This window comes from Peromyscus leucopus, chromosome 13 (assembly GCF_004664715.2).
Source record: "Peromyscus leucopus breed LL Stock chromosome 13, UCI_PerLeu_2.1, whole genome shotgun sequence".
Taxonomy (NCBI): domain Eukaryota; kingdom Metazoa; phylum Chordata; class Mammalia; order Rodentia; family Cricetidae; genus Peromyscus; species Peromyscus leucopus.
In genome coordinates this window covers 1,254,767-1,281,471 of record NC_051074.1, presented here as the reverse complement: position 1 = coordinate 1,281,471, position 26,705 = coordinate 1,254,767, and the positions used below count along the sequence as shown (strand labels likewise).

General features: G+C 41.0%; 1 protein-coding gene across 1 annotated transcript in view; it reads left to right on the top strand.

Annotated features, from left to right (window-relative positions):
- Dner (delta/notch like EGF repeat containing) overlaps window positions 1-10,421 on the top strand; it is a 152,278-nt gene extending 141,857 nt beyond the window's left edge. The window contains exons 8-9 of the mRNA XM_037210473.1: window positions 1,951-2,064; window positions 10,294-10,421. Coding sequence (XP_037066368.1) covers window positions 1,951-2,064; window positions 10,294-10,421 — 242 coding nt within the window. The remainder of the gene's footprint in view (window positions 1-1,950; window positions 2,065-10,293) is intronic.
- The last annotated feature ends 16,284 nt before the right edge of the window (window positions 10,422-26,705 follow it).

Here is a 26,705-nt window from a genome sequence, read left to right as displayed (position 1 = left end):
CTCTGGCCTTCTAGCAGATATCCCACTCCCAAGTCGTGCTGGGTTTTTCATTTATTAATTAAAAAAATAATATATATTGTGAAAAGGGTGGGAGGGGTAAATAAAGCAGAAACACATAGCTGTGAAATGAAAGCAGTCTGTTTTGGAAGTAATCCAACCTTACTCAGACATTTGCAGTACACAGGAAAACATATCCTATTTTTCCTTTTACACAAGCGAAGTCTTCCATTTTCTCCAAGCACTTACTTAAACAATTAATTACATTTATTTATTTTGTGTGTGTGGGCATATATGTCACAAGTACATGCAAGGAGGTCAGAGGATATAGCTTGTGGGAATTGAACTCATATGCCCAGGCATGGTGGCAAGCCCCTTTACCTGCTAAGTCATCTCATTGACCCCTTAGATCTTTATGCCTTGTCTTTGTTCAGGGGGTGCCAAACTCCATGTGCGGCTCTGAGGTAAACTCTCCTGCAGTGGATACTTTGAACAGGGATCACCTGTGGATCTGAGTACCAGCTCCTTTCCTTTGCTGCCTCAGTTTCCCCTCCATGAGATGGGGAATGAGGGCCTCTGTCTCCTGGGTGTTGCAGTGAGGAATAAATCAGACATAAGGCACACAGAGAGGGCTTGGGACATGTGCTGTCAGGGTGCCTAGAAACTTTAGCATGTGTTGATTTTCTTTTGCATGTGAGGTCCAAGCTTGGAGAGGCCCCCTCTCCCCTCTTTCTTGTCTCCAAGTAGAGCTCCGAACCCTTGGAACATCTGGCTCCTAATTTTTACCTTTGTTGTTATTCAGCAATGTTGAAATGATGTGGGATGTCCTCCTGTCTGCTGTGAGTATGTGTTGCTCTCATTGGTTGATGAATAAAGCTGCTTTGGCCTATGGCATGGCAGAAAATAGCTAGGCAGGAAAGCCAAACTGAATATTGGGGAAAAGGGTAGTGTTGAGGGAGACGCCATCCAGTCACCCACCGAGCAAGGTACCAGCAGACCGGTAACACCATGGCCACATGGCAAAATATAGATTAATAGAAATGGGTTAATTAAGTTGTGAGAGCTAGTTAGTAATAAGCCAATGGGAAAAACATTTATAATTAATATAAGCCTCTGAGTGATTATTTTATAAGCGGTTACAGGACCGGGTGGGATGCAGAAAGTCTCCAGCTACATTGAAATGTTTCTCAGGCTATTTTTTTTTTTTTGAGACTCAGCAGTCGCCATTGAGTTTTTTTTTTACATTCATTGAGAATTCTATATATACACACAATAAACTATTATCATATATACCCCATCTCCTCCCCAATTCCCCCATGTCTGCCCAATACTTCCCTCTAACTTCATGTTTTCCTTTTCTTTCTCTGTTTTTGGGTAACTCATTAAAGTCAATTACTGCTGCCCATATGTGCATGCGTGTGGGGGCCCAGCCATAGAAAAAAATCTTAATTTTCAGGTTTTGGATTTCTATGTCATAGGCTTTGGGATATGCAGAGAAAATGCAGATAAGATTTCTTAGTAGAGCCTATGGGCAGGGGTTAAATTTGTTATTTTCTAATGATACATTTTTATAATATTCTAAAGTGAGGAGTGTACACATACATACTCATGTGCATACAAGAACAGATGTACAAATACACATGCACACATAGACACCCATGCACAAACAAGCACACACATAAACACCCACACATAGACATGCATTCACAGACATGCACACACCCACACAAATACACACACAGGCATACACACACAATACACACATGCACACATAGACATGCACACACAGGCACACACATACATGACACACACACAGAGGCACATACACATGCACACATATACACCAAGAACCTGTCCTAATACTGTCACATGCTGGTGAAGCACCTTCCTTTTGAAGACTACAGGGATCGGAGAGTACTCATGGGTCACCCTTTCTTATTTGCTTTTCTGCAGGAACACACTGTGAACTGTACAAGGACCCCTGTGCTAACATCAGCTGTCTGAACGGCGGTACCTGTGACAGCGAGGGCCTGAATGGCACATGCATCTGTGCACCAGGGTTCACAGGTGAGCGATCCATGAGTGTGTTTTCAAACTCACCACATAGTCCCCACTGTTTCCGAGGCCAGACAATCCCAAGCCCTCTGCCATGAGCAATTGCAAAGCAGGGTGCTGTTGAGAAATGTCAGGAGACATGGCTTCAATGAGATCTATTTTAAAACAATAGACTATGTTGTCATTAAACTAGGTGCTTCTGAAGCCAGCGTTTGTTGATTAGATTTGCTGACACTGCCATCACTGCACACTTGCAGAGTAGGAGCCTTTATGAGAACACTTGGCAGTGTTAGTGTTAATTGTAGTATGAAGTGGGCAGGAAGGATCGAGTGTTTTCTGTGTGAACTCCATTTAAACACTGTTTTATTTTTATTGAATGCTGTAGAAGTAAGAGTTTTGAGAACTATAGTCGGTGGGTGGTGTTGGGGAAGGAAGGTTTCAGGATCAAATGGGAATGTGGGGACAGACTGGAGTGCTAGCTAGAGTGGGCTGGGACAGCTGCGGACACAGGAGCTGGGGTCACCCTAGTCTTGATGGCTTCTGAACACTGTCAGGGAGTGGCTTCTATATTGGGGGAATCCAAGCTAACATGGCTTTTGTTTTTGTCCAAGCCCCACCTCCTGAGTTCAGGGAGCTTGCAAATCTGTGAATGTAGAAGTAAAATGTTATGTTGGATGTGTGTGCTGAGGAGATGTTCTCAGTTTTTATCAGATTCTCAAAGGAAGTCTGAAACCAAGAGAGTCCAGAGTATTCAAATATTAACCTTGATTTTCCCCGCAGAACTCAGAAGTCTTGAAAACTAAAGAATAAGATCAGGGCTGGGAACACAGCTTAGTGGATAAAATGCTTCTGTACAAGCACGAGGACCTGAGTGATGTCACTGGGACCCACATACAAAAGCTGAGCAAGGGGCCACACTTGTCCTCCAGAGCTGGGAAGGGGAGACAGGCAAGTCCCCTGAGCTCACTGACGAGCTAACCTAAGCCACTTGGCAAGTTCCAGGCCAGTGGTAGATCCTGTCTCAAAGCAGAAAGTGATTGGTGCTTGAAGAACAACATTTAAGGTTGTCCCTTGGGCCCCACATACATGAACACACATGAACATTCATGCACAAACACATGCAGTGTCCATATGTTCATGCAATACATGATACACACATACATGCACATAAAAGGACACAAGATGTATTCTTTTGGTATGTTGTTAAGTCACTAAGGTGGAGGATTCCTCCACTATAGGTCTGGGAGAAGACTGCACATGGAAGAAGGCAGATGCTCTGCAGAGAATCACGTGGTGTCCTCTGCTGGGACTACCTAGCTAGCTTGACCTTTCTTCCAGGACACTGTGACCCCCTCGAAACTCTACAGCACTTTGCCGAGTCCACTCTCTAGTCCTTCCTGGGGAAGCCAACAGCTGGGGGAGGATCAACTTCTGAGTTTTTCTTCTATTTATCTGTTTCACACCCTGTGTTTTCCTTCCGGATTGTCCCGAGACTGAGAAGTGGGCTTGCTCCAGAAAATGATTTGCAGATGGTTTTGTTTATCTAGTGCTTTGTAAACACAGAGAGACATTTATATATCAGTTAGTGGAGGCAAAAATATATTGGGGCAGATTCCTGGGTCTTTTCCAGATTTTTCTGTCTTACCAGTAATAAAAAAATAAAGCATAGAAGAAATTAGGAGATATAAAGCTATTGAAATAACTCACTGTTAATATCATAATGCTGGGAATATACATTATTAATATATTGACATCAAGAGTTTTCCTGAAGTCTATGAATAGAATATGCATATATGTATGTGTGTACATGTATGGACACAAATGGAATAATAATATCCATGTTACTTTGTAGCCTACTTTTAATGTAGACTAAATAAATAATTAAATAATAAATGTGTTTCCATACCAAGAATTACACCTTTAAAATATTTATTTTATAAGTGTGTGTGTGTGTGTGTGTGTGCTTGCACATGAGTGCAAGTACCTACAGAGGCCAGAACAGGGGGGGGGGGGGGGAGGGGGGCATTGGATCACTGGAGCTAGAGTTATAAGGTGGTTGTGAGCTGCCCAGTGTGGGTGCTGAGAACAGAACAAGGATCTTTTGGAAGGGCATACCCAGGTCTTTATTTTTAAAGCATTTTTATATGGTTGGCTTGTAGTTCATTCTATGAGATGTCAATGATTTATTTTTTTAATTCATTTTCAATTTATTATTTGGAGTTAAGAATGTTTCAAATTACAAATAATAATGTGTCTGAGATTTAATAAAACTTGCAATTGGCAAACTAGTGTTTGAGAACCTCTTCATTAATGGAGCAGAGTGAGTTAGATAAATAATAGTCATCCTAAGTAAATACTCAAGTCCAATGTCCATTTCCCTCCAAACTGAGAGAGCTTCCCTGCTCTTCAAGCCTGGCATTCCGCACAGCTCTCTCCAAAGGACCACACCCAGCATCCATCCTCTCCATCATTCAGTTATTGGCTTGGCATCCACCCTTTCTCAAGGCTTTGTTAATCTGTTAGCTGTATAGTGAGAACTCCTATGGCCTTAGCTTGAGTTTCTCTATGGCAAAATGATGATAAACATTTTTATGTTTTTTTAAAATTTTTGTTATCTGAATATCTTCCATGGCAAAAGATCTCTTCATGTCTTTTGTACATTTTCCAATCCTGTCACACCATATCAAGGCCTCCTGCTATCAGCATAGTTCATGGTTACTGATGGCTTTTGTCACTAGTTGAGATGGTGTTCATTAGGTTTTCCACCATTTCATGTTCCCTCTTGTACCATGCTGCACTGTGTGGAAGGAAGTGACTTGGCATAGCCAACCCTTAATGAGTAGGGGCTGTGCTCCCCTATGAGGGTGGGGTAGCTAAAGGACTATTTGCAATTCTTCCCCATGAGAGATTTATTTATTCTCTCTCATTTATTAGTTTGTTCAATCATTTATTTATATGAATTAGTGTACTTAGTGTATGATTTGTGTTACAGGACAACACTTTTTAGTTTGTTTTATTGCTTGCAGTGTTCCCACTTTGGCACTTGGAGGTCTTTCATTTGACTCCTGTGCCCCTTCCACATATCCCTGTGTGTGTGTGGGAGCTGCTGCTTGGTTGTGTTGTGTTTTAGCACTTGCATACTTCCTGATGTTTTAAGACTCTTTGGTCTCATCTCGTCTATTTCCTGCCCTCATCCTGGAGTCATCCATTTCTTCAAGGTCCCCTGGCTCCTTATTGGGGAATGATTGAAATAAACATCTAGGCCCTAAAAGTACTTTGATGCTGTAAGATGTTACTGCTTTCAGAGCCTCTTGGCTGACAAACAAGAGAGTCTATGTATATTATACTAATGTGGGCATAGTGGTGCACATACATCTTACTATGCAGCACTCTATAACCTATATTAAGTTTAATGGGAATTCATGGTGAGGTTCAAACTCTAATCCTGCATCACTGGGATCATTTTGGTCTTTAATTTATCTATACCCGCCTCAACACACAATAATAACAACATATTAGTAGTTCCCACTATCCATTCACTTCATTATTCAATTCCAACATGCACAGTATCAAAATTGCTACCTCATGTTCTTTTAGAAAATCACTTTTCAAAACTAGAATACAGGGTCTGCTTATGGTTCATTTTTCATTTAGTTTAGCCAGGCCTAAGCACTTGAACATAGTGGTTCAAGCCTATATTCACAGCACTGCTAGAGGTAGAGGCAGGAGGATCACAAGTTCAAGGTCATCCTTGGCTACATAATGAGTTCAAGGCCAGTCTGGGCTACATGAGACCCTGTCTCAAACAACAACAGCAACGTCCCACTGCAACTCATTTTTCAAAGTTACTAGGATCAGCAGCTTCCCTTCTCTTCAGTGAGGCTTCTCTGGTCTAGTTACTTTTCTTCATAGACTGCGTTCCACCATGGACTTTTCCAACTAGATGTTACTTATTTTTTCCTTTTAAATGTTGCTTCATTAGTTAAAAAGGCTATCTGTTTCTTTTTCATTGAACTGTTTTTGAACCTTGGTCAAAAAATCAGTTGCAATATTTGCGTGGGTCTATTTTGAGTTCTTCTTTTTTCTTTGTTTATTGATGCATCTGTTCGATTGCCATGCAGCCTTGATACCTAAAATCTACTGTAGCCACATGGCTTTTGAAAGTGGCTGAAGGACTCCTACCACTTTATCCTCTCTGCCCCCTTTTCTCCAAATTTGTTTGGATGCTGGCCATTGTATGTTAACATGGTGAGTGACATGACCATATTTTTTTTAAATGCTAATCTTTTTATGTTGATCATTTTGTTTCGACCCTCTACTGTAGTGATTGTTATGTCCTGCTCTTAAGATGGGACACTTAGTGGCTTCACTGATGCACTGTGTGTAGTGAACCTTGAATTCCTCCTCATCTGATGCAAGTTTGGGAGCTGTTGGTCTCTCACTCTAGTTGCCAGGGTTCTAGAATTCAATGCACACACACTATTTGATAGGAAACTTTAGTGAGATAGCATCATTCTGGGATACAATGTGCTTTAGTATTTTACATGCTTTATTTAGCTGAGGGGCACTGTCTTCTGTAGTAGCATTCCCTACATATGATTGTGGCCTCCATCAGTTCCAATCTTTGTCTCCTTAGCTCAGTGAAACCATTGTGTTTGAGATCTGGCTGCAGGTGGAAGTCCAGGGAGACTGTGGTGCTCAGCTGCCATGTTTTGCTTCTTGCAGCCCAGGACTGCATGGTGTCTAGTTATTAAAAGAGTTTTATTTTTCATATATTTCGTTCAGTCTTCTAGTTTATAGGTGTAGTGAAGACAGGTTCCAGTTTTTTCACTGTGATAGGAAAAGTTCTAAATAATGTTTTTGAATCTTGCTTCATCTACAATAAAATTCTATTAAAGTATGAAGGAACAAGCTAAAGAGTCTGCCTAGAGCCTGGCATGTGTTTAATGTAGATATTGTGGTTGCAGGGATTGTCATCTATACCTTTGAGCATAGACTCTGCTAACTCAAAGCTTTACTAACCATAATGACTTTGGATAGTATTTGGTTGTTTTACATTTCCTAATTTACCCAAGGAAAGCATTATAAATGAATCAAATGATTATAGCCTTCTCTAAGTACTACCCAGTATACATATTATCCACATTGCATCTTAGAAAACAGTATTGAGAGTTTGGCAAGTGGCTCAGCTTTTCAAGTGCCTGCCATGCAAGTGCCTGAGTTTGGATCTTCAGCACCAGTGTGAAAAGTGGGGCACTGGCAAGGGGAAGGCAGAGAAAGCAGGGGAGTCCCCATGGCTTACTAACTATCTAGCCAGTCTAGCTAGTTAGTGAGTTCTGGGTTCAGTGAGAGACCTCGTCTCAAAGAATAAGATGGAGGCTGGAGAAATGGCTCAGCAGATAACAGCACTGACTGTTTTCCCAGAGGACCTGAGTTTGCTGTCCAGAGCCCACATGGTGGTTCACAAACATTTATAACTTCATTTCCAGGGAACCCGATACTTCTTCTGGCCGCTTCTGGCACCAGGTATGCATGTGGTACAGACATATATGAAGGCAAAACACTTATGCACATTAAGAAAAATGGACAATGATAGAGAAAGATGCTAAACTTCAACTCTGGCTTCCACATATATGTAAACCTACATGCATCTACATGCACATGTGTGTATACAGGAGTGCAGAAGAGATACTGGGAGGGAAGGGAGGAGAGAGAGAGGAGAAGAGAGAGAGAAAACAATAGATTGAGAGGAAATTGTAAAAGACTTGTTCAGGTCTAATTTGCTATTCTTAGTCAAGGAGAAAAGTTGTTTTGCACCTCTTCACAAATGCTATTCAAGAATAGCAGTCATTTAAGAGCATTGCATTTTTTTTTTCTAATTTAGGTGAAAGAAAATAATAAGCAAGTCAGCTAGAAAAACAACGTCTCAGACCCACAAAATCTCAGACTCATTAAACTAACAATTAGAAAATACACACACACCAGCACTAAGAGCCCTTCTAGTGAAATAAGACAAAATGCATGTTGACTGGAAATAATGTCAGTGTTAAAATGCATGGAAAGATTGATGCTTGCCTGGGTGTGGTGGGGCCGTGCTTGCAATCTCAACACTTGGGAAGCTGAAGCTTGAGGCTGCCATGAGTTTAAGGTCATGTGGTGCACAGAGGGTGTGGCATTGACCTTGGGCTTGCTGGAGCAGAGTAGGGCTTTGGGGTGTGCCCAACCGTGACTGTGAAGGTTGGGAAGAGCCAGGCTGTTTCTATCACCATTGCTGTTCAGGTCATGGGTGTCTCATTTCAGAATTTTCAATGTCTGGATTCCCAGCTGAAGCAAGCTATTGTTCAGTAAATATCTCCATTAAGGCTGGTTTCCTAAATGGGTGGAAAGTGCACTGATGTATTTATCTGTCAGAGCTTTGATTTTTGTCCTTCAGTCTTTCTCAATTGATGTGTTTTTTCAACCAGTCTACCATGTGATGCCATCTGTAATGGTGTAGTCAGTCAATGCCTTTCTCCTCTTAGAGTGATCACCCCACCGAGACACAGAGATCACATTTTAAACAGGTTAAAACAGGTTAGCGTGAGGCAACCAAATTTTGTCCTTTCTATTGATATAAATTACTATCTTTATTGCAAGAAACAAATTTACCCGATGTGACTGGATTGTGATCATTTTAGGATGACCAGAGACAGTGAGTGTTGTTCAACAGATTTGATTTGCAATAGTGGAATGCCAGGTACACAAAGAGTGTGAAACAGAACAGACATGAAATCTTTCAGTGTGAAATTCTTCCTCTGAAATAATATGTGAGTAACATGTGGCAGTTTTATAACGTGAAGTAAACCGACAGTAGATAGAAAAGCAATTTAATGCTAAATAAGCCTGGAAGTAATTACCTGCAGACACCGAAATGTTGCCTTCTGAAGATGGGAACAAAATATTTGGTTTTGCTGTTAGTTGATTGTGATGATTAGAGTAGTGTTGTTGTTTTTTCTTTTCTTTTTTGCTTTCCTTTCTGTATGTATCTAAGCAAATGAGGGCTTGTTTTTAAAAATCATCTTTTCCATTTTTTTCCTTTTAAGAGAGATTGCCTTAGTGTAAAGTATCCTCTTCAGCTCTGATGAGAGGCCCTTAGGTTTAAAGAGTGTATTCATCTTGTATCTCTTCCTTGTGATGGCTCTAAAATTGTTCAAGGATGTCTTTTGTTTATGAAATTTTTGCCAGCAAGATACTTCCTATATGGGGATGTTTGAATCACAGTGATATTGGATTGTATGCTAGTTTGGCATGTTACAGCAGGTTCTGTAGGCAGATCAGAAAGTCTAGGATTTTGGGTCTCAGCAGGGTCTGGCCATTTTTGTTGGGGAAGAACAGACCAGAGTGGATGTTAACACCCTTTGGACCACCAGGAAGGAGTGTGTCAGATTTAGGCTAATCTCATGTTTGTAATTGTCACTCTAATCAGGCCTGAGGCTCCCCTGAAATTTTCAGTCCCCTCCCTGCAGAATCCAAGCATATAGAGGGATTAAGAAAGGAGAATCAGTTTTCACAAAGGACTGGAACTGAGTATACAACTGTGTTCACTAAAGAGCAAGTGTCCAAACCAGCACACTCAAATACTTGGCTACAAAATAATAAACTGTGAGTGTTTTGCTTCCTGGAACTTCAGAAAATAGCATGAAATTCAGCTACTGACTCCAAAGTAGAGTAGACTCATCAACATTGGGGACCTATGTGTGCTTTTCAGGTCAACCTCCAAAGGTTTATTCAGATGTGAGAATAACTTTACTTCTCATGGACTTAAGGAGAAAGTCTTCTTAGCAATGCCTTCGCTTTATTCAGTTTTACTTAAGTGAAAAATTTCTTGTCTGGAATTTTCAGAGTCCTTTACTTTGTACAAATAATAGGAAGGGCTCTGTGGCTAGAGGTCATGATCATCAGCCTGTGTTTTTTGTCTCCTTCTCTTTCTTTCTCTTTCTTTCTTTCTTTCTTTCTTTCTTTCTTTCTTTCTTTCTTTCTTTCTTTCTTTCTTTCTTTCTTTCTTCCTTCCTTCCTTCCTTCCTTCCTTTCTTCTTTCTTCTTTCTTTCTTCTTTCTTTCTTTCTTTCTTTCTTTCTTTCTTTCTCTCTCTCTCTCTCTCTCTCTCTTCTCTCTCTCGCTCTCTCTCTTTCTTCTTTTTTTTTCAAGGAACTCATGGGGAATATGGGTACAGCCAATCACTGTACTTTTCTTTATCCTTTAGGTGAAGAGTGTGACATTGACATCAATGAATGTGACAGTCACCCTTGTCATCATGCTGGAACCTGCTTGGATCAGCCCAATGGTTATAACTGCCACTGCCCTCATGGCTGGGTGGGAGCAAAACTGTGAAATCCGTAAGTATTTCAGCTGTGGGCTATTTAGTGTGGGTTTTTTCCTTCAGCAAGAAGAGGATACTAACTATGACCATAAAGCCCCCATATCACTGACAGTTAAGCCATGAGACTCAGAAGGACCACTTCAGTCGTCCCTGTCTCCAGAGTCCAAGTAGTACTTTTGTCTCTTGCTGTCCAACATGCCTGCTCCTTGAGATTGTATCCAGCCTTTCCACTGGTGATGAACATCTTCAGATGTCATCAAAGTTCACTGCTACTCAGCCAAAAATGTGCTTAACAGACAAGTATTAAAATATTAAAAAAAATGCACCCTCTGCTCTGGAAAGTCTAAAAAGCAACACAGGATTTGAATTCATGTTGCCTCTTATTTTCAAATGTCTTTGAATATAGCAGGCTCCTTCAGTTGCTTGAAGAAGAAAAGTCCAGTAAGGATGAACATGGAAAGAAGAGCTGAAAAGCAATGGGCTGTGGGTGAATAAACTGAACTTTGGATATGTCAGAATCAGGGTTTGATGTACTAGAATAGTGTCGCACCCTGATGGAGGTGACAATGACTGACATGGGATTTTGTTTTTATCTGCTTTGAAAACTGACCAATATTCACCATTGAGAGGCATTTTCTTATTTACTCAGGGCAGAAAAGTTTCATCTTATTCAGCCAGGCTGGCTTGGGGAGTGCTGCCTCCCAGTTCCAGACGACTCTCTTCATTGGAACGGTGTTCAGCGAGTGTTTCTTCCTGAACTTCTCACTGCTGACTGTACTCTCTGAGGGATAACAGGGCTTGGGGGGTGGCTCAGTCAGGAAAGTGCTTTCTAGACAAGTATGCAGACCTGAGTTTAGGTCCTACATAAGAAGCCATATATGTATAACCCTAATGCTTTGAGGCAAACATACAAGGATCCTTCAGGTTTCCTCACCAGTTAATTTAGCCAAATCTGTAGATGTAACCAACCATCTTATTAAATAAGAAACACAGAAACAATGTAAAAGAGAAAGCCAAGAGGTCAGAACTCAGAGCTAAAATCTTACCCTTCCTCCTGCTGTGTCCCAGCTTCTTGAAAAGAGAGCTATTTCTGTGTGTAAATCGTTTTTTCTAGTCATTCTGCCTTCTCATTGGTTGTAAACCCAAACACGTGACTGCCTCGTCACTATCTGTATGTACAGCCCCCCAGGTCTTAAAGGCATATGTCTCCAATGCTGGCTGTATCCCTGAACACACAGAGATCTATGGGATTAAAGGCGTGTGCCACCACCGCCACACTCTGTCTATGGCTCTAATAGCTCTGACCCCCAGGCAACTTTATTTATTAACATACAATCAAAATCACATTTCAGTACAATTAGAATACCACCACACAAATCCATGACCCACAAGTTCCAATCATAGACCCTGTCTCAAAAACAAACAAACAACAAAACAAATCAAAGTGGGTGGCTCCTGAGGAACACCACCTGAGGTTGAGCTCTCCTGGTCAAGTGTGGTCCCTTCCATCTTTGACATCAGTGTCTCAGCTCCAGTCCATTCTGTAAGATGGTCTGACAAGGTGGCAAAACTGTGTGCGATCTTTTCTTGATAGACAAGTTCCTCTTCTGGCCATAGCAGGACTTTGGGCATTCCCTTCAACCAGAAAGAGATTCCTGGGCAAATTACAGTTTGTTGGAGTCTACTGTTATAATAGTATGATAGCCAAAAAGAGAGACACAATTATCTCTCTTTAGTGTACTTTCTTTCTTAACAAAATGGTTACAATTTGTTTTAAGACCTCCATCTTGAGGATTTGATGAGAAAATTCTTGAAATATGCCCATGCCTGAGACAACTGTTATAAAAAGAAGAGCCAAGATTAGAAGATAGTATCTGGTAGCCATCCATAAGAACCACCTCACCATAGAATCTTGGCTTTAGTTACTTTTGAAAGGGTTGGCACAAGTGACTCCATTTTTTGTTGGCTGTAAGAGATGGTCTTACTATGAAATCCAGACCATCCTTAGACTCATAATCTTTCTTCATTAGCCTCTCTGGTGAAACTGGCTGAGCATGACATTATTTCCATTCTGGTAAATCTTCCTCTATTATCTTAGAACAATCTTCTGTGAAGACATTATGATTAGGAGATATGCTTGAACATCAGAAGATGAGTCTGTTTGTGATCATTCCCTAAATTTGTAAGAGGTCTGAAGTTTTTATTTTTGTCAGTGATGCAGATGTATTATTCTACCAAGCCAAAGATTCTAAATTTTATATTCAAGAGTAGAAGCTTAGTTAATGTATAAGGAACTTTTGTGTAGTTTTCTGTGGACTGATGCTAACTGTTGCTGCCTCTTTTGTATGTTAAACATACAAACAATGGTCTCCTGAATTGATAAAGCTAGTATGCTTCCATCTAGAGCTGGGATGGACGCTAATCCTTCCTAGGATGATGTTCATGTACTCCTAATTGGTATAGCAATCTGGGTTGACATTTATCACTTTTAGGCCTTGAAATCTATTGTTTCATGAGTCCCTGGCTTTGAGGGTTGCTGATAAGAGATCTAAGGTTATTCTGGTGTTTCTGCACTTGTAGGGAGTTGTTTCTCTTACAGCTTTTAATAGTGTTGGTTTGCATTGTATTTTTGACATCTTGACCATAATCTGTTGAGGAGATGTTACTTCTCTGGTCAGTCCATTCGGGGTTCTATATGCCTCTAGTGTTTGAGTGTCTGATTCTTTTCCCAGACTTGGGAATTTTCTGCTATGGTTTTGTTGGCTATAGTTGCTATGCCTTTAGTGTTCATCTCAATTCCTTCAGCCCATGGATTCTCAGGTTTTGTCTCTTGACCATATTCTAGAGTTTTTTAGATCTTGTGGTCATGCTCTTTTAATTATTTACTTTTTTGTTATAGATGTTTGATTATAGTGTTTCTTCAACCTGCCTCTACCCTTAGAGTCTTTTTTCCTGCTTGGTTGTGGCTATTGGCCATGCATTCCATTGTTGTTTTTTAAATTTGATTTTTGAGGATTTTTTTGTTTCCAACATCTCCATTTGTTTATTTTTTCAGAATCTCCATTTGCTTGCTGAGACTTTCTTCTGTGTTGCTGACTTTTTCATCCACATGGCTGAATGTTCTATTCGTTTTCTCTCATTTTCCCTCTATGGTGCTGACTTTCCTCTCCAGGCCCTGGACTAGATTCATCTCTTTGTTTGTATTCTTTCACAGATCACTCATTATTCTTATCAGAAATATTTTGAAGTCTTCACCTGGCACTTTGGGCAGGTGAGTTCAGTGGTTGTGGAGTTAGGATCATTTGGAGGAGTCAGGTTGCCTTGGTTTCTTATGTTCCTTACACTTCTTTGTTGCAGTCTATGCGTCTATTGGTTTTGAATAGCTCTTCTGTGTTTAGGAAGTGTGTTGTGTTTTATCATACAGCCTACTTTGAAGGCTCAATTCCCCAGTACAAGTAGGTGGAAAGAAAAACAAACTATTTTGAGAAAACAATTACATCACACTATAATAAAATACAGAAATAAACTTAAAATCAAATATAGCGCAGGTAGGCCCGCGGGCGGTGGCACACAGAGATAGACGGGTCCAGCAGCGGCCGACAGGGACATTCAGGCCTGGCAGCAGCCACAGAGACATTCAGGCCCAGCGGTGGCCCACAGAGGTAGACAGGTCATGTGGAGGAGACAAGCAGACACAGGTAGGTCCCAGCGGCGGCCCGCAGAGGTAGATGGGCCCACCGGCGCTAACAGGGACATACAGGCCTGGAGGCAGCCAGCAGAGACATACAGGCCTGGTGGCGTACCACAGAGTAGATGGGCCCGACGGCAGTGACAAGCAGAGGTAGGTAGGCCCGCGGCGGCAGCTGCAGAGACATACAGGCCTGGTGGCAGCTGGCAGAGACATATAGGCCCAGCGGTGGCCCGCAGAGCCAGACAGACCCAGCGGCAGCTGACAGGGACATACAGGCCCGGCGACAGACCTGCAGAGGTAGACAGGCCCAGGGACGGAGACAAGCAGATGCAGCTTGGAACAGGGACACCACTAACCCCAACACCTGGGAAGAAGCTATCTCCGTGGGATGGAACCAGAACGAATCTGAACACTCCATCTGAGGACAAACCAGGGCCCAGATGCTGATCCTGTGAAACCCAACTACTTGGAGGTGTTGGTGAGACTACCCCGCTCAATTGAAAACCCATCTGGGAGAGGTTTCAGATGCCTACAGTTTGAAGTCTGAAAAAACAAGATCAGCCAGGAGTTGACGAATGAACAAAACGTGACCTGGGAACACAGAAGAAGGCGCTACCCAGCCACCAAACCAGATCACCAGAATAATAAGTATATACTTCACCGACTGAAATCAGCTGCTCCTGAAGAAATAGCCCAATAGCACCAATTTAACCAAGAACCACTACTAAACCAAGACTAAAAATTAGAACTAGAGAGGCACTCTCAGACACAGACACCATCTGCACTGCACAGAGGAAGAGATGAGTAGACGCAAGTGCAAAAATACAGGCAACAACATAAAGACCTATATGCAACATCAGAACCTAGTGATGCTACACCTGCAAGACCTGAACATACCAAGACAGAAGAACAGAAGAAATCAACCCTAAAAATGACTTTAAGAAGATGATAGAGGCCCTTAAAGAAGAAATAAAACATTCCCTCAAAGAGGAAATAAAAACTTTCCTTAAAGAGGAAATGAAAAACTCCATTAAAGAGGAAATAAAAACTTCCCTTAAAGAGGAAATAAAAATCTTCCTTAAAGAAATGGAAGAAAAAATGAACAAAAAAATGGGAAGAAATCAAATCAAGCCAAGAAAAAGCAATTAAACAGATGAAAAGAAACATTCCAAGATCTGAAAAATGAATTTGAGACAATAAAGAAAACACATGCTGAAGGAATGATGGAAATAGAAATCCTGACTAAACGAACAGGAACTACAGAAACAAGCATAACCAACCGATTGCAAGAGATGGAACAGAGAATCTCTGACACTGAAGACACGATAGAGAAAATAGATTCGTCAGTCAAAGAAAACACTAAAGACAAAAAAGTCATAACACAAAACGTCCAGAAAATTTGGGACACCATGAAAAAACCAAACCTAAGAATAATAGGGATAGAAGAAGGAGAAGACTACCAACTCAAAGGCACAGAAAATATATTCAACAAAATCATAGAAGAAAACTTTCCTAACCTAAAGGAAGAAATACCTATGAAGATACAAGAAGCTTACAGAACACCGAATAGGCTGGATCCAAAAAAAAAAAAAAAAGTCCCCTTGCCACATAATAATCAAAACACTAAACACACAGAACAAAGAAAAAATATTAAGAGCCTCAAAGGAAAAAGAACAAGTAACATAATAAGGCAAACCCATCAGAATAACACCAGACTGCTCAATAGAGACTATGAAAGCTAGATGATCATGGACAAATCTCATGCAGACACTAAGAGACCACGGATGCCAACCCAGACTATTATACCCAGCAAAACTCTCAATCACCATAGGTGGAGTAAACAAAATATTCCAGGATAAAACCAGATTTAATCAATACCTGTCCACAAACCCAGCCCTACAGAAAGCACTAGAAGGGAAAATCCAACCCAAAGAAGCTAAACACATCCATGAAAAATCAAGCAATAGATAATCCCACACCAACATAAAGGACAACACAACACAACCACAAAAAATAACAGGAATTAACAATCACTGGTCATTAATATCCATCAATATCAATGGTCTCAACTCACCTATAAAAAGACACAGGCTAACAGAATGGATAAGAAAACAGGACCCATCCATCTGCTGCATACAAGAAACACACCTTAACTTCAAAGACAGACACTACCTCTGAGTAAAGGGCTGGGAAAAGGCTTTCCAAGCAAATGGACCTAAGAAACAAGCTGGTGTAGCTATCCTAATATCTAATAAAATAGACTTCAAACTAAAATCAATCAAAAGAGATCAGGATGGACATTACATATTTATCACAGGAAAAATCTACCAAGATGAAGTCTCGATTCTAAACATTTATGCTCAAAATACAAAAGCACCCACATTCATAAAAGAAACACTACTAAGGTTTAAAATGCACATCAAACTCCACACATTAAGTGGGAGATTTTAACACACCACTCTCACCAAAAGCTAGATCTACCAGACTGAAACTTAACAAAGAAATAAAGGAACTAACAGATGTTATGACTCAAATGGACCTAATAGATATCTACAGAATATTCCATCCTAACACAAAAGAATATACCATCTTTTCAGCACCCCACGGAACCTTCTCAAAAATTGACCACACGCTTAGCCACAAAACAAATCTCAACAGATACAAAAAAAATTGGAATAACCTCCTGTATCTTATCAGACCACCATGCCTTAAAGTTAGACCTCAACAACAACAAAAACTATAGAAAACCCACAAACTCATGGAAACTGAATAATGCCCACCTGAAACATCAATGGGTCAAGGAAGAAATAAAGAAAGAAATTAAAGATTTCCTAGAATTCAATGAAAATGAAAATACAACATACCCAAACTTATGGGACACTATGAGAGCAGTGCTAAGAGGAAAATTAATAGCTCTAAATGCACATATAAAGAAGATGGAGCAATCCCATACCAATGAATTAACAGCACAACTGAAAGCTCTAGAACAAAAAGAAACAAACTCACCCAGGAGAAATAGATGCCAGGAAATAATCAATTGAGGGCTGAAATCAACGAAATAGAAAACAAGAGAACAATACAAAAACAATGAAACAAAGAGTTTGTTCTTTGAAAAAAATCAACAAGATAGACAAACCCCTAGCCAAATTAACCAAAAGGCAAAGAGCACCCAAATTAGCAAAATCAGAAAAGAAAAGGGAGACATAACAACAGACAACAAGGAAATCCAGAGAATCATCAGATCATACATCAAAAACCTGTACTCCACAAAAATGGAAAACCAGGAAGAAATGGACAATTTTCTGGATAAATACCACATACCAAAATTAAAACAAGACCAGATAAACCATTTAAATAGACCAATAACCCATAAAGAAATAGAAACAGTCATCAAAAGTCTCCCAACCAAAAAAAGCCCAGGACCAGATGGATTCAGTGCAGAATTCTACCAGACTTTCAAAAAACTAATACCAATCCTCTTCAAAGTGTCCCACACAATAGAAAACAGAAGGAACACTACCAAACTCTTTTTATGAGGCTACAATTACCCTGATACCCAAACTACACAAAGATGCAACAAAGAAAGAGAACTACAGACCAATCTCCCTCATGAACATTGATGCAAAAATACTCAACAAAATATTGGCAAACCGAATCCAAGAATACATCCAAACAATCATCCATCATGACCAAGTAGGATTCATCCCAGGGATGCAAGGATGGTTCAACATACTAAAATCAGTCAATGTAATACACCATATAAACAAACTGAAAGAAAAAAAAACACATGATCATCTCCTTAGATGCTGAAAAAGCCTTTGACAAAATCCAACACCCCTTCATGATAAAGGTCTTAGAAAGATCAGGAATACAAGGAACATAATAAAGGCAATTTATAGCAAGCCAACAGCAAACATCAAATTAAACGGAGAGAAAAAAAGTGATACCACTAAATTCAGGAACAAGACAAGGCTGTCCACTCTCCCCATATTTATTCAATATAGTACTAGAAGTTCTAGCTAGAGCAATAAGACAACAAAAGGAGATCAAAGGGATACAAATGGGCAAGGAAGAAGTCAAACTTTCACTATTTGCAGATGATATGATAGTATACATAAGTGACCCCAAAAACTCTACCAGGGAACTCCTACAGCTGATAAACTCCTTCAGTAAAGTGGCAGGATACAAGATCAACTCAAAAAAATCAGTAGCCCTCCTATACACAAATGATAAAAGGGCTGAGAAAGAAGTCAGAGAAACATCACCCTTTACAATAGCCACAAATAATATAAAACACCTTGGGATAACACTAACTAAATAAGTGAAGGACCTTTTGGATAAGAACTTTAAATCTCTAAAGAAAGAAATTGAAGAAGATATCAGAAAATGGAAGGATCTCCCATGCTCATGGATAGGTAGGATTAACATAGTAAAAATGGCAATCTTACCAAAAGCAATCTACAGATTCAATGCAATCCCCATCAAAATCCCAACACAATTCTTCACAGACTTGGAAAGAAAAATATTCAACTTCATATGGAAAAACAAAAGACCCAGGATAGCTAAAAGAATCCTATATGATAAAGCAACCTTTGGAGGCATCACCATCCCTGACCTCAAACTCTACTATAGAGCTATAGTAATAAAAACAGCTTGGTACTGGTATAAAAACCGACATACAGACCAATGGAATCGAATTGAAGACCCTGACATTAATCCATGCACATATGAACACCTGGTTTTTGACAAAGGAGCGAAAACTATACAATGGAAAAAAGAAAGTATCTTCAACAAATGGTGCTGGCATAACTGCATGTCAATATGTAAAAGATTACAAATAGATCCATATCTGTCACCATGCACAAAACTCAAGTCCAAGTGGATCAAAGACCTAACATAAATCCAGTTACACTAAACTTAATAGAAAAGAAAGTAGGAAGCACTCTTGAATGCATTGGCACCGGAGACCATTTCCTAAATAAAACACCAACAGCACAGACCCTGAGCACAACAATTAATAAATGGGACCTCTTGAAACTGAGAAGCTTTTGCAGGGCAAAAGACACAGTCAATAAGACAAAAAGACAGCCAACAGAATGGGAAAAGATCTTCACCAACCCCACATCTGACAGAGGATTGATCTCCACAGTATATAAAGAATTCAAGAAACTAGACATCAAAATACTGAACAGTCCAATTAAAAAATGGCTTAAAAACTAAACAGAGAATTCACAAAACAAGAACTACAAATGGTTGAAAGACATTTAAAGAAATGCTCAACATCCTTAATCATCAGAGAAATGCAAATCAAAACGACTCTGAGATACCACCTTACACCTGTTAGAATGGCTATGATCAAAAACACCAATGACAACCAATGTTGAGAGGATGTGGAGCAAAGGGAACACTCCTCCACTGTTGGTGGGAATGTAAACTTGTACAACCACTGTGGAAATCAGTATGGCGGTTTCTCAGAAAATTAGGAATCGAACTACCTCAAGACCCAGCCATCCCACTCTTGGGCATATACCCAAGGAATGCTGATTCATACCATAAAGATACATGCTCAGCTATGTTCATAGCAGCACTATTTGTAATAGCCAGAACCTGGAAACAACTTAGATGCCATCAACGGAAGAATGGATGAAAAAAATGTGGTACATATACACAATGGAGTACTACTCAGCAGAGAAAAACAATGAAAGCATGAAATTTGCAGGCAAATGGATGGAACTAGAAACAAATCATCCTGAGTGAGGTAACCCAAACCCAGAAAGACAGTCATGGTATGTACTCACTCATAAGTGGATTCTAGATATAAAATAAAGAACAATCAGACCACAACCCATAGAACCATAGAGGCTATATATATAGCATGGAGGTCCCTAGGACGACTGTGGCTTATAATAAATTTTGGTTTTACTCAATTATTGAAAAAAAAAAATAGCCAAATGAATGGAAACACATGAACTATGAACCAAAGGCTGAGGGGCCCCCAGCTGGATCAGGCCCTCTGAATAGGTAAGACAGTTGATTGGCTTGATCAATTTCGGAGGCAACTAGGCAGTGGGACCAAGTCCTGTGCTCATTGCATGAGTTGGCTGTTTGAAACCTGGAGCTTATGCAGGGACACTTGGCTCAGTCTGGGAGAAGGGGACTGGACCTGCCTGGACTGAGTCTACCAGGTTGACCTCGGGGAGGATTTGCCCTGGAGGAGGTGGGAATGGGGGGTAGGCTGGGGGTAAGGGGAGGGAGTGGGAGGGGAGAGAATAGGGGAACCCATGGCTGATATGTAGAACTGAATGGTATTGTAAAATAAAATATATATATATAAACAAAAAAAGAAAAGATTAAAAAAAAATCAAATATAGCACATCAATACATCATCAATGAATATAAAACTGAAAATGGCAAAACCACTGTAGACTCTGACACGAAGGTAAAAATTTACTGTAGTAAATTAGTGTGAAAGAGCGAATGAATGAGATAAGGAAAGGAGTTGAGAAAGGAGTGAAATGGGAGAGAGAAGCAAGGTTAAATCATCAGAAGGAGAAAGGAGGGAGGTGGGCGGAGAAGCTGGAGAGAGGAGCAGAGAAAGTAATTGAAAGAAAAGGAAAATAAAAAATGACTTCTCATTAATGACAAAGCTCAGAAGGTAAATTAGGAAGCTAAAAGGGGAATAAAATATTAAAAATGATAGTATTAAAAGCAATGAATTCAGAACACTACTAAATGTAGGTGGTTGGTTTTTTTTTTTTTTTCTCTTTGACTTTCTTGGGGCCCACCACCCAGCTCCCAAATAAATGCATGGAGTCTTTTTCTTTCTTAAAAATGCCCAGCCTTAGCTTGGCTTGTTTCTGGCCAGCTTTTCTTATTTTAAATTATCCCATCTACCTTTTGCATCTGGGCTTTCTCCTTTTCTTTTATAACCTTACTTTCACTCTTACTCCATGGCTGGTTGTGTGTCTGGCTGGCTGGCCCCTAGCATCCTTCTCTCCTTGTTCTCTTGCTTTTCATTTCCCAGATTCTCCTTCTAGTTGTTCTCTCTGCCTGCCAGCCCTGCCTATCCCTTTTCTTGTCTCCCTATTGGCTGTTTAGCTTTTTATTAGACCAATTGGGTGTTTTAGACAGTCAAAGTAACACAGCTTTACAGAGTTAAACAAATACAACATAAAAGAATACAACACAGCCGGGTGGTGGTGGTGGTGGCGGCGGCGGCGGCGGCGGCGGCGGCGGCGGCGGCGGCGGCGCACACCTTTAATCCCAGCACTCGGGAGCAGAGCCAGGTAGATCTCTGGGAGTTCGAGGCCAGCCTGGACTACCAAGTGAGTCCCAGGAAAGCGCAAAGCTACATAGAGAAACCCAGTCTCGAAAAACCAAAAAAAAAAAATTAAAAAAAAAATTAAAAAAAGAATGCAATACATATTTACATTATTAAACAAGTGTTCCACAGCATATACAAATGTCTACAACAACTAAATGTAGAAAAAAATGAAAAAGCAGGAAACAGAGAGGACAAAATAGAGAAAAATAGAAAAAAAGAAAAATATTCCCTTTGAATGGACAGAATTAGATAAAGACATGGAGGGGAATAACAAATAAAAGCATAAAAACTCTTAAAAATACAACAAAGTAAGACTCATCTAAATACATATACAGTAAGAGGGTGGGGACTGGTGAGTTGGCTCTGTTAAGAGAACTGGCTGCTTTTTCAGAAGGCACAGGTGGTTTGGTTCCCAGCTTCTACACACCAGCTCACAACAGTCTTTAATTCTGGTTCCTGGGAATCTGGACCCTATTCTGGGTTCCATGAGCTCTGCATGCATATGGTACACATACACACATGCACACAAAACACCTATACATGTAAAATAAAAGTCTCAATAAGGGAACATTTCAGGGTTACCAAGAAAGAACAGAATGATGAAGTGTTGGGCCAGCTTGTTTGTTGGTCCTTGAAAATTAGAGTGATATGGTGGATGTCAGTTTAAACTGTGGGCTCCTTAAAGTCTGAAGAGTAGTCTTGATGGAAGCAATTTTCATTGCACAGGGACCTCTCTCTGTGGACCATATTCAGCTTTCCTTTCTGTATAATGTACAGACTCATCTCTTGAGACTCCTCAGGTCTTAGTCCTCCAGTGGCTGATGTTTTAGTTGGAGATGTCCCCCAAGTGCATAGGTGTGTAGGTGGCAGTCCTGGCACCAAGACTGGTCTAGGCAGAGGCCCATCTTCGTACTTTCAAGACCTCCTGAGTATGAATCATCCTGCTGGAGGAAAATGGCTCTGGGAATCCTGGGCACCCCGTTCTGGAACTTTAGAGTTCTCAAACTTGACAGCTGTGAAGGACAGACATGTGGCTTTAGAATCTGATCAACTCACTGGCCTCAAGTTTAGCATCATCAAACCCCATGCTCAGAGCTCAGCTGATGAGCTCTGCCCACAGTTACCAAAGGCAGGCTACCTCTCCATATGCACCTCTCAGCCTTAGCCAAGCCCTGCTTTCCCCTGTCCTTTCCTTTGTCATAATCTACTCCTCTCCTATTCTCTAGAACTGCCTCTCTAGGCCTTCCTCACCCAGGGGCAATGGCAGGCCAAATGGAGAGTCTCCCTGACCTGGGAATGTTCTCTGACCCCACTGTAGCTCAGTTTGTTGGCTTTTTAATTGTTATTTTATGTGTTTGCGTGTTTTGTCTGCATATTTGTCTGTGTATCATGTTCATACTAGTACCTGAAGAGGCCAAAGAGGGTGTTGGATCCCCTGAACTGGTGTTACAAACTGTTTTGAGCCACCCTGTAGGTGCTGAGAATAGAATCTGGGTCCTCAGCAAGAGCTGCAAGTGCTCTTAACCACTGAGCCATCTCTCTAGCCTCCTGTCACTCACTGTTTTAGCAAGAGAATCTCTCTCAAGATGCTACCTGACTGCTGCCCCTCAAGTCATACAGGGTGACAATAAGGCATTTCTCTCTACTGCTGACCCACCTATTAGAAGAGCCCACACCATTTATTGAAGATACTTTCTGTTTTCCTTTGGCACAGAGTAGAGAACACAGAAATTAACCCAATTACAGCCAAACAGTTTTATTATGTTTGATTATGAAGTGTGATGCTTTAGAACCAGCCAGATACTACTACTTATTACACATCATCTTGGGCATGTTGCTCTTTGTAAGGTCTCAGTGGCTTCCCACATAACATGGAGATGTCAGTGACATCTATAAATGAGCAACACTTGAAATTCATAGAGTTGTGCCCAGCATAGACAGAACTCTCAATAAATGCCAGCCTAAAATTAATAACCAAAAACTTTTGTACCAAGTATAACTCTCTGGTGTCACTGTCGCTGGGGTACCTTAATGGCATCTCCAAATCATTATTTAAGAAACAGAGCTGTGCATTTCTGGCTTGCACCTGGACACTCTGAGGTGACTCCTACTCAGCCACAGTACCTCATGCATCCAGTCACACAAGGCAGGAAAGTGAGAGCAAGGAATCATTCTTTCCATGTCAAGGGCCCACACAATCAAATTCCCTCTCCAATGTAATACTCACTTGCTGCTCTGTGACTCTGTCCTCACCACCCCAGCCCAAGCCATCATCAGCTCTGCCCCATACTTGAGTAGCCCCTAAACTGGCTTCTGTACTCACCCTTCAAAACAGTGGTTCTCAACCTTCCTACTGCTGAGACCCTTTAATACAGTTCCTCATGTTGTAGTGATCCCCCAGCCATAAAATTATTTCATTGTTACTTTATAACTCTAATTTTGCTGTGGTTACGAACTATAATGTGAATATCTGATATACAATCCCCCAACAGAGTCATGACCCATAGGTTGAGAACCACTGCCTCAAAGCCTTTCTTTACATGCAGCCAGGCACATCTTCTCAGTGTGTATGTGAGCATTCAGACCCTTACATCCAGCCATGCCCAGGACTATTAAAATAAGAAATTCCTCAAGATCCAAGGCTATGCTAATTGCCTGGGTAGGGTACCCTAGGGAGGTGCTTCTCCCTTCACTGGACTTCTCTATATCAGTCTCTTCATGCTGACCTCCTTTGATCCCTTGTCCAGCTCTTCTGCTACAGGCCTGGCCTTATTCCGGTGCTTTGCCTGGCTTGTCTTCCCTCTGCTCTTCCTCGTCTCGGTTTGTGTCTAGTGTCCCCCACTACACAAGTTGTCTTGGCACAGTTAAGTGACCCCCGTCCCCTTCCCTGCTTCTGTACAGCCTCTCCCATGCTGTCTTGGCATACCCGTACTTTCACTATTTGATGGCAGTTTGCTAATGCTTGTACTGTCAAAAGACCCAAGGCTCCAAGAGCTCACTTCTCCCCCAACTTTCTTCCTGCTTTACCACCACACACACAGTGAGCACTCAAGCCATAGGTGTTCTGTGAATGGGTTTTGATGAAGGAGAAGTGTGTTCCACTTCTGTCTTAGTCATTGTTCTATTGCTGTGAAGAGACACCATGACCTCAGAAACTCTTATAAAGGAAAACATTTAAGTAGTGCTTGCTCATAGTTTCAGAAATTTAGTCCATTATCATCATGGCAGGAAGCATGGTGGCATGTAGGCAGACATGGTGCTGGAGAAAGAGCAGAGATTTCTATATCCAGATCCATAGGTGGCAGGAAGAGAGTGACTCTGGGCCTGGCTTGGGCTTCTGAAACCTCCAAGTCCACCCCAGTGACACATGTCCTTCGACAGGGCCACACCTCCTAATTCTTTCAAACAGTACCACTTCCTGTGAGCCTAGGGGACCATTTCATTCAAATCAGCACACTTTACCATCTATCCATAATTTGAAGATCAACAATGACTGTTAATTTTTCTCAGGCTTATTGACTGAGTATTGTCCATACTTTCATTGGACAGCTCACCTTCAGCCATGGAAAATATGACATAATCTGAAATCTTACTTTGTGGTTGTAGGCAGCAGATGGCCTTAAGAATTGTTTAATTATTAAATGACATCATCACAAGCATGCTCCCTTCCAGTCTCTTTTGAAATAACACAGATGAGTAAATTTGCCAGCTATGTTCACCAAGATAGATTACAAAATAGATATGGACAATTTATTTTAGAATAAATTATGCAAATAAGCTGAAGTCTAATTTGGATCGATTGGTTTTGTCACCAGCTTGCCTGTTTCACCTTGAACAGCTTCTCTGCACAGCTCCCGCAGTTCCAAAATGTTCAGTGTAAACGCCCTTCGGAAAACACAGAACTTCAGACAAATTTAAACAAAAATGCAAATGATCCTTGAAACTTACAAGCGGGACATTTATGAAATTTTCCCCAAACAGCTCTCGAGCGAGCATTCCTGGTCGCACACCTGCTGGGGCCCATGAGATAATCCCATTCTGTATGTTCAGGTTTAAGATTTCTTCTCCAGGCTGGGCTGTAGCCAACACAATAAATGATTCGTGCAATGGGACTCAGGGGATGTGGAAAATCCATGCCCTATGAAGATGGAGCCTGGATGGGAGATGGCGTTTGCAGCCACCTGGCAAGGGTACGTTTGATGATGTCTCTCAGACTGAGTGTTAGAGTATAAAGATCCAGGCTGGCTACCAAACCAATTAGCTTGCAAAGCAGCTGCCTTCACTTCTGTCAAGAACATTTCAGATGACAATAAAGACAAATCCAACTGTAAAGATGAGGGCAGAGGATAAAGAAAAACAGGGTTTTTTTTTTTGTTGTTGTTGTTTGTTTGTTTTTTGTTTTGAGAATTGTGATAGATTTCTCCTTAATGTCTAAACACCTTGGAATGCAAACACTTGAGAAGTGGTGCAAATGGAGGGTCATGCAAACACATGGGATGATGCTGTACTGACCGAGCAATGAGGCACAATGTTTTCTTCACAGTAGTTCTCATGTGGGTGTGAACTTGTGCATGCACATAGTCAATATGGTATTCATGTTCTTTATACACAGAGCATGCATAAAGCTCAAAAGCCCTCCAAGTACTCCTGTGAGGGCTGGGTAGATGGCTCCGTGGATGAAGGTAACTGCTGCCAAGGCTGACGACCTGAGTATTACACCCAAGATTCACATGGTAGAAGGAGAGGACTGATACCGTGGTGGAAGTTGTCCTTTGACCTTTACTCATGTGCTGTGACATGTGTGCATGCACTCTTGAGTGCATACACACACACACACACACACACACACACACACACACACACACACACAGATAAACATAATTAAAAAAAATTCTGGTCCTCCCTGGCCATCAGATCTGAGCACTTTACTAGTTGGAGTAGAAACCACCCTGGCCACCCTTGTGTTGATGCTAAATGGATGATAAAACATGTTCTGTTGTGCTTTGGACTCCAGCCTGCTGCTGAATTTTTAAGGGAATGAATGCTATAATACTTGGAAATCAAGTGAATCACACTTACTTTTTCAGCCAGAAAACAGTCGTCTCTCCAAGCAGGCAGTAGATATTGCCAAAAGAAAGGGCTGCTGACTTGGGGACTGAGCCTCAATTCTGGTTTCACAAAACACCTTCTGCCACCCGTGGAAGACTGTTTCTTTGCAGTGTGTTATGTTGCTCTCCTCTTCTCCTCACTCGCTGAGGAGTGAGTACCCTGGGGATAAGG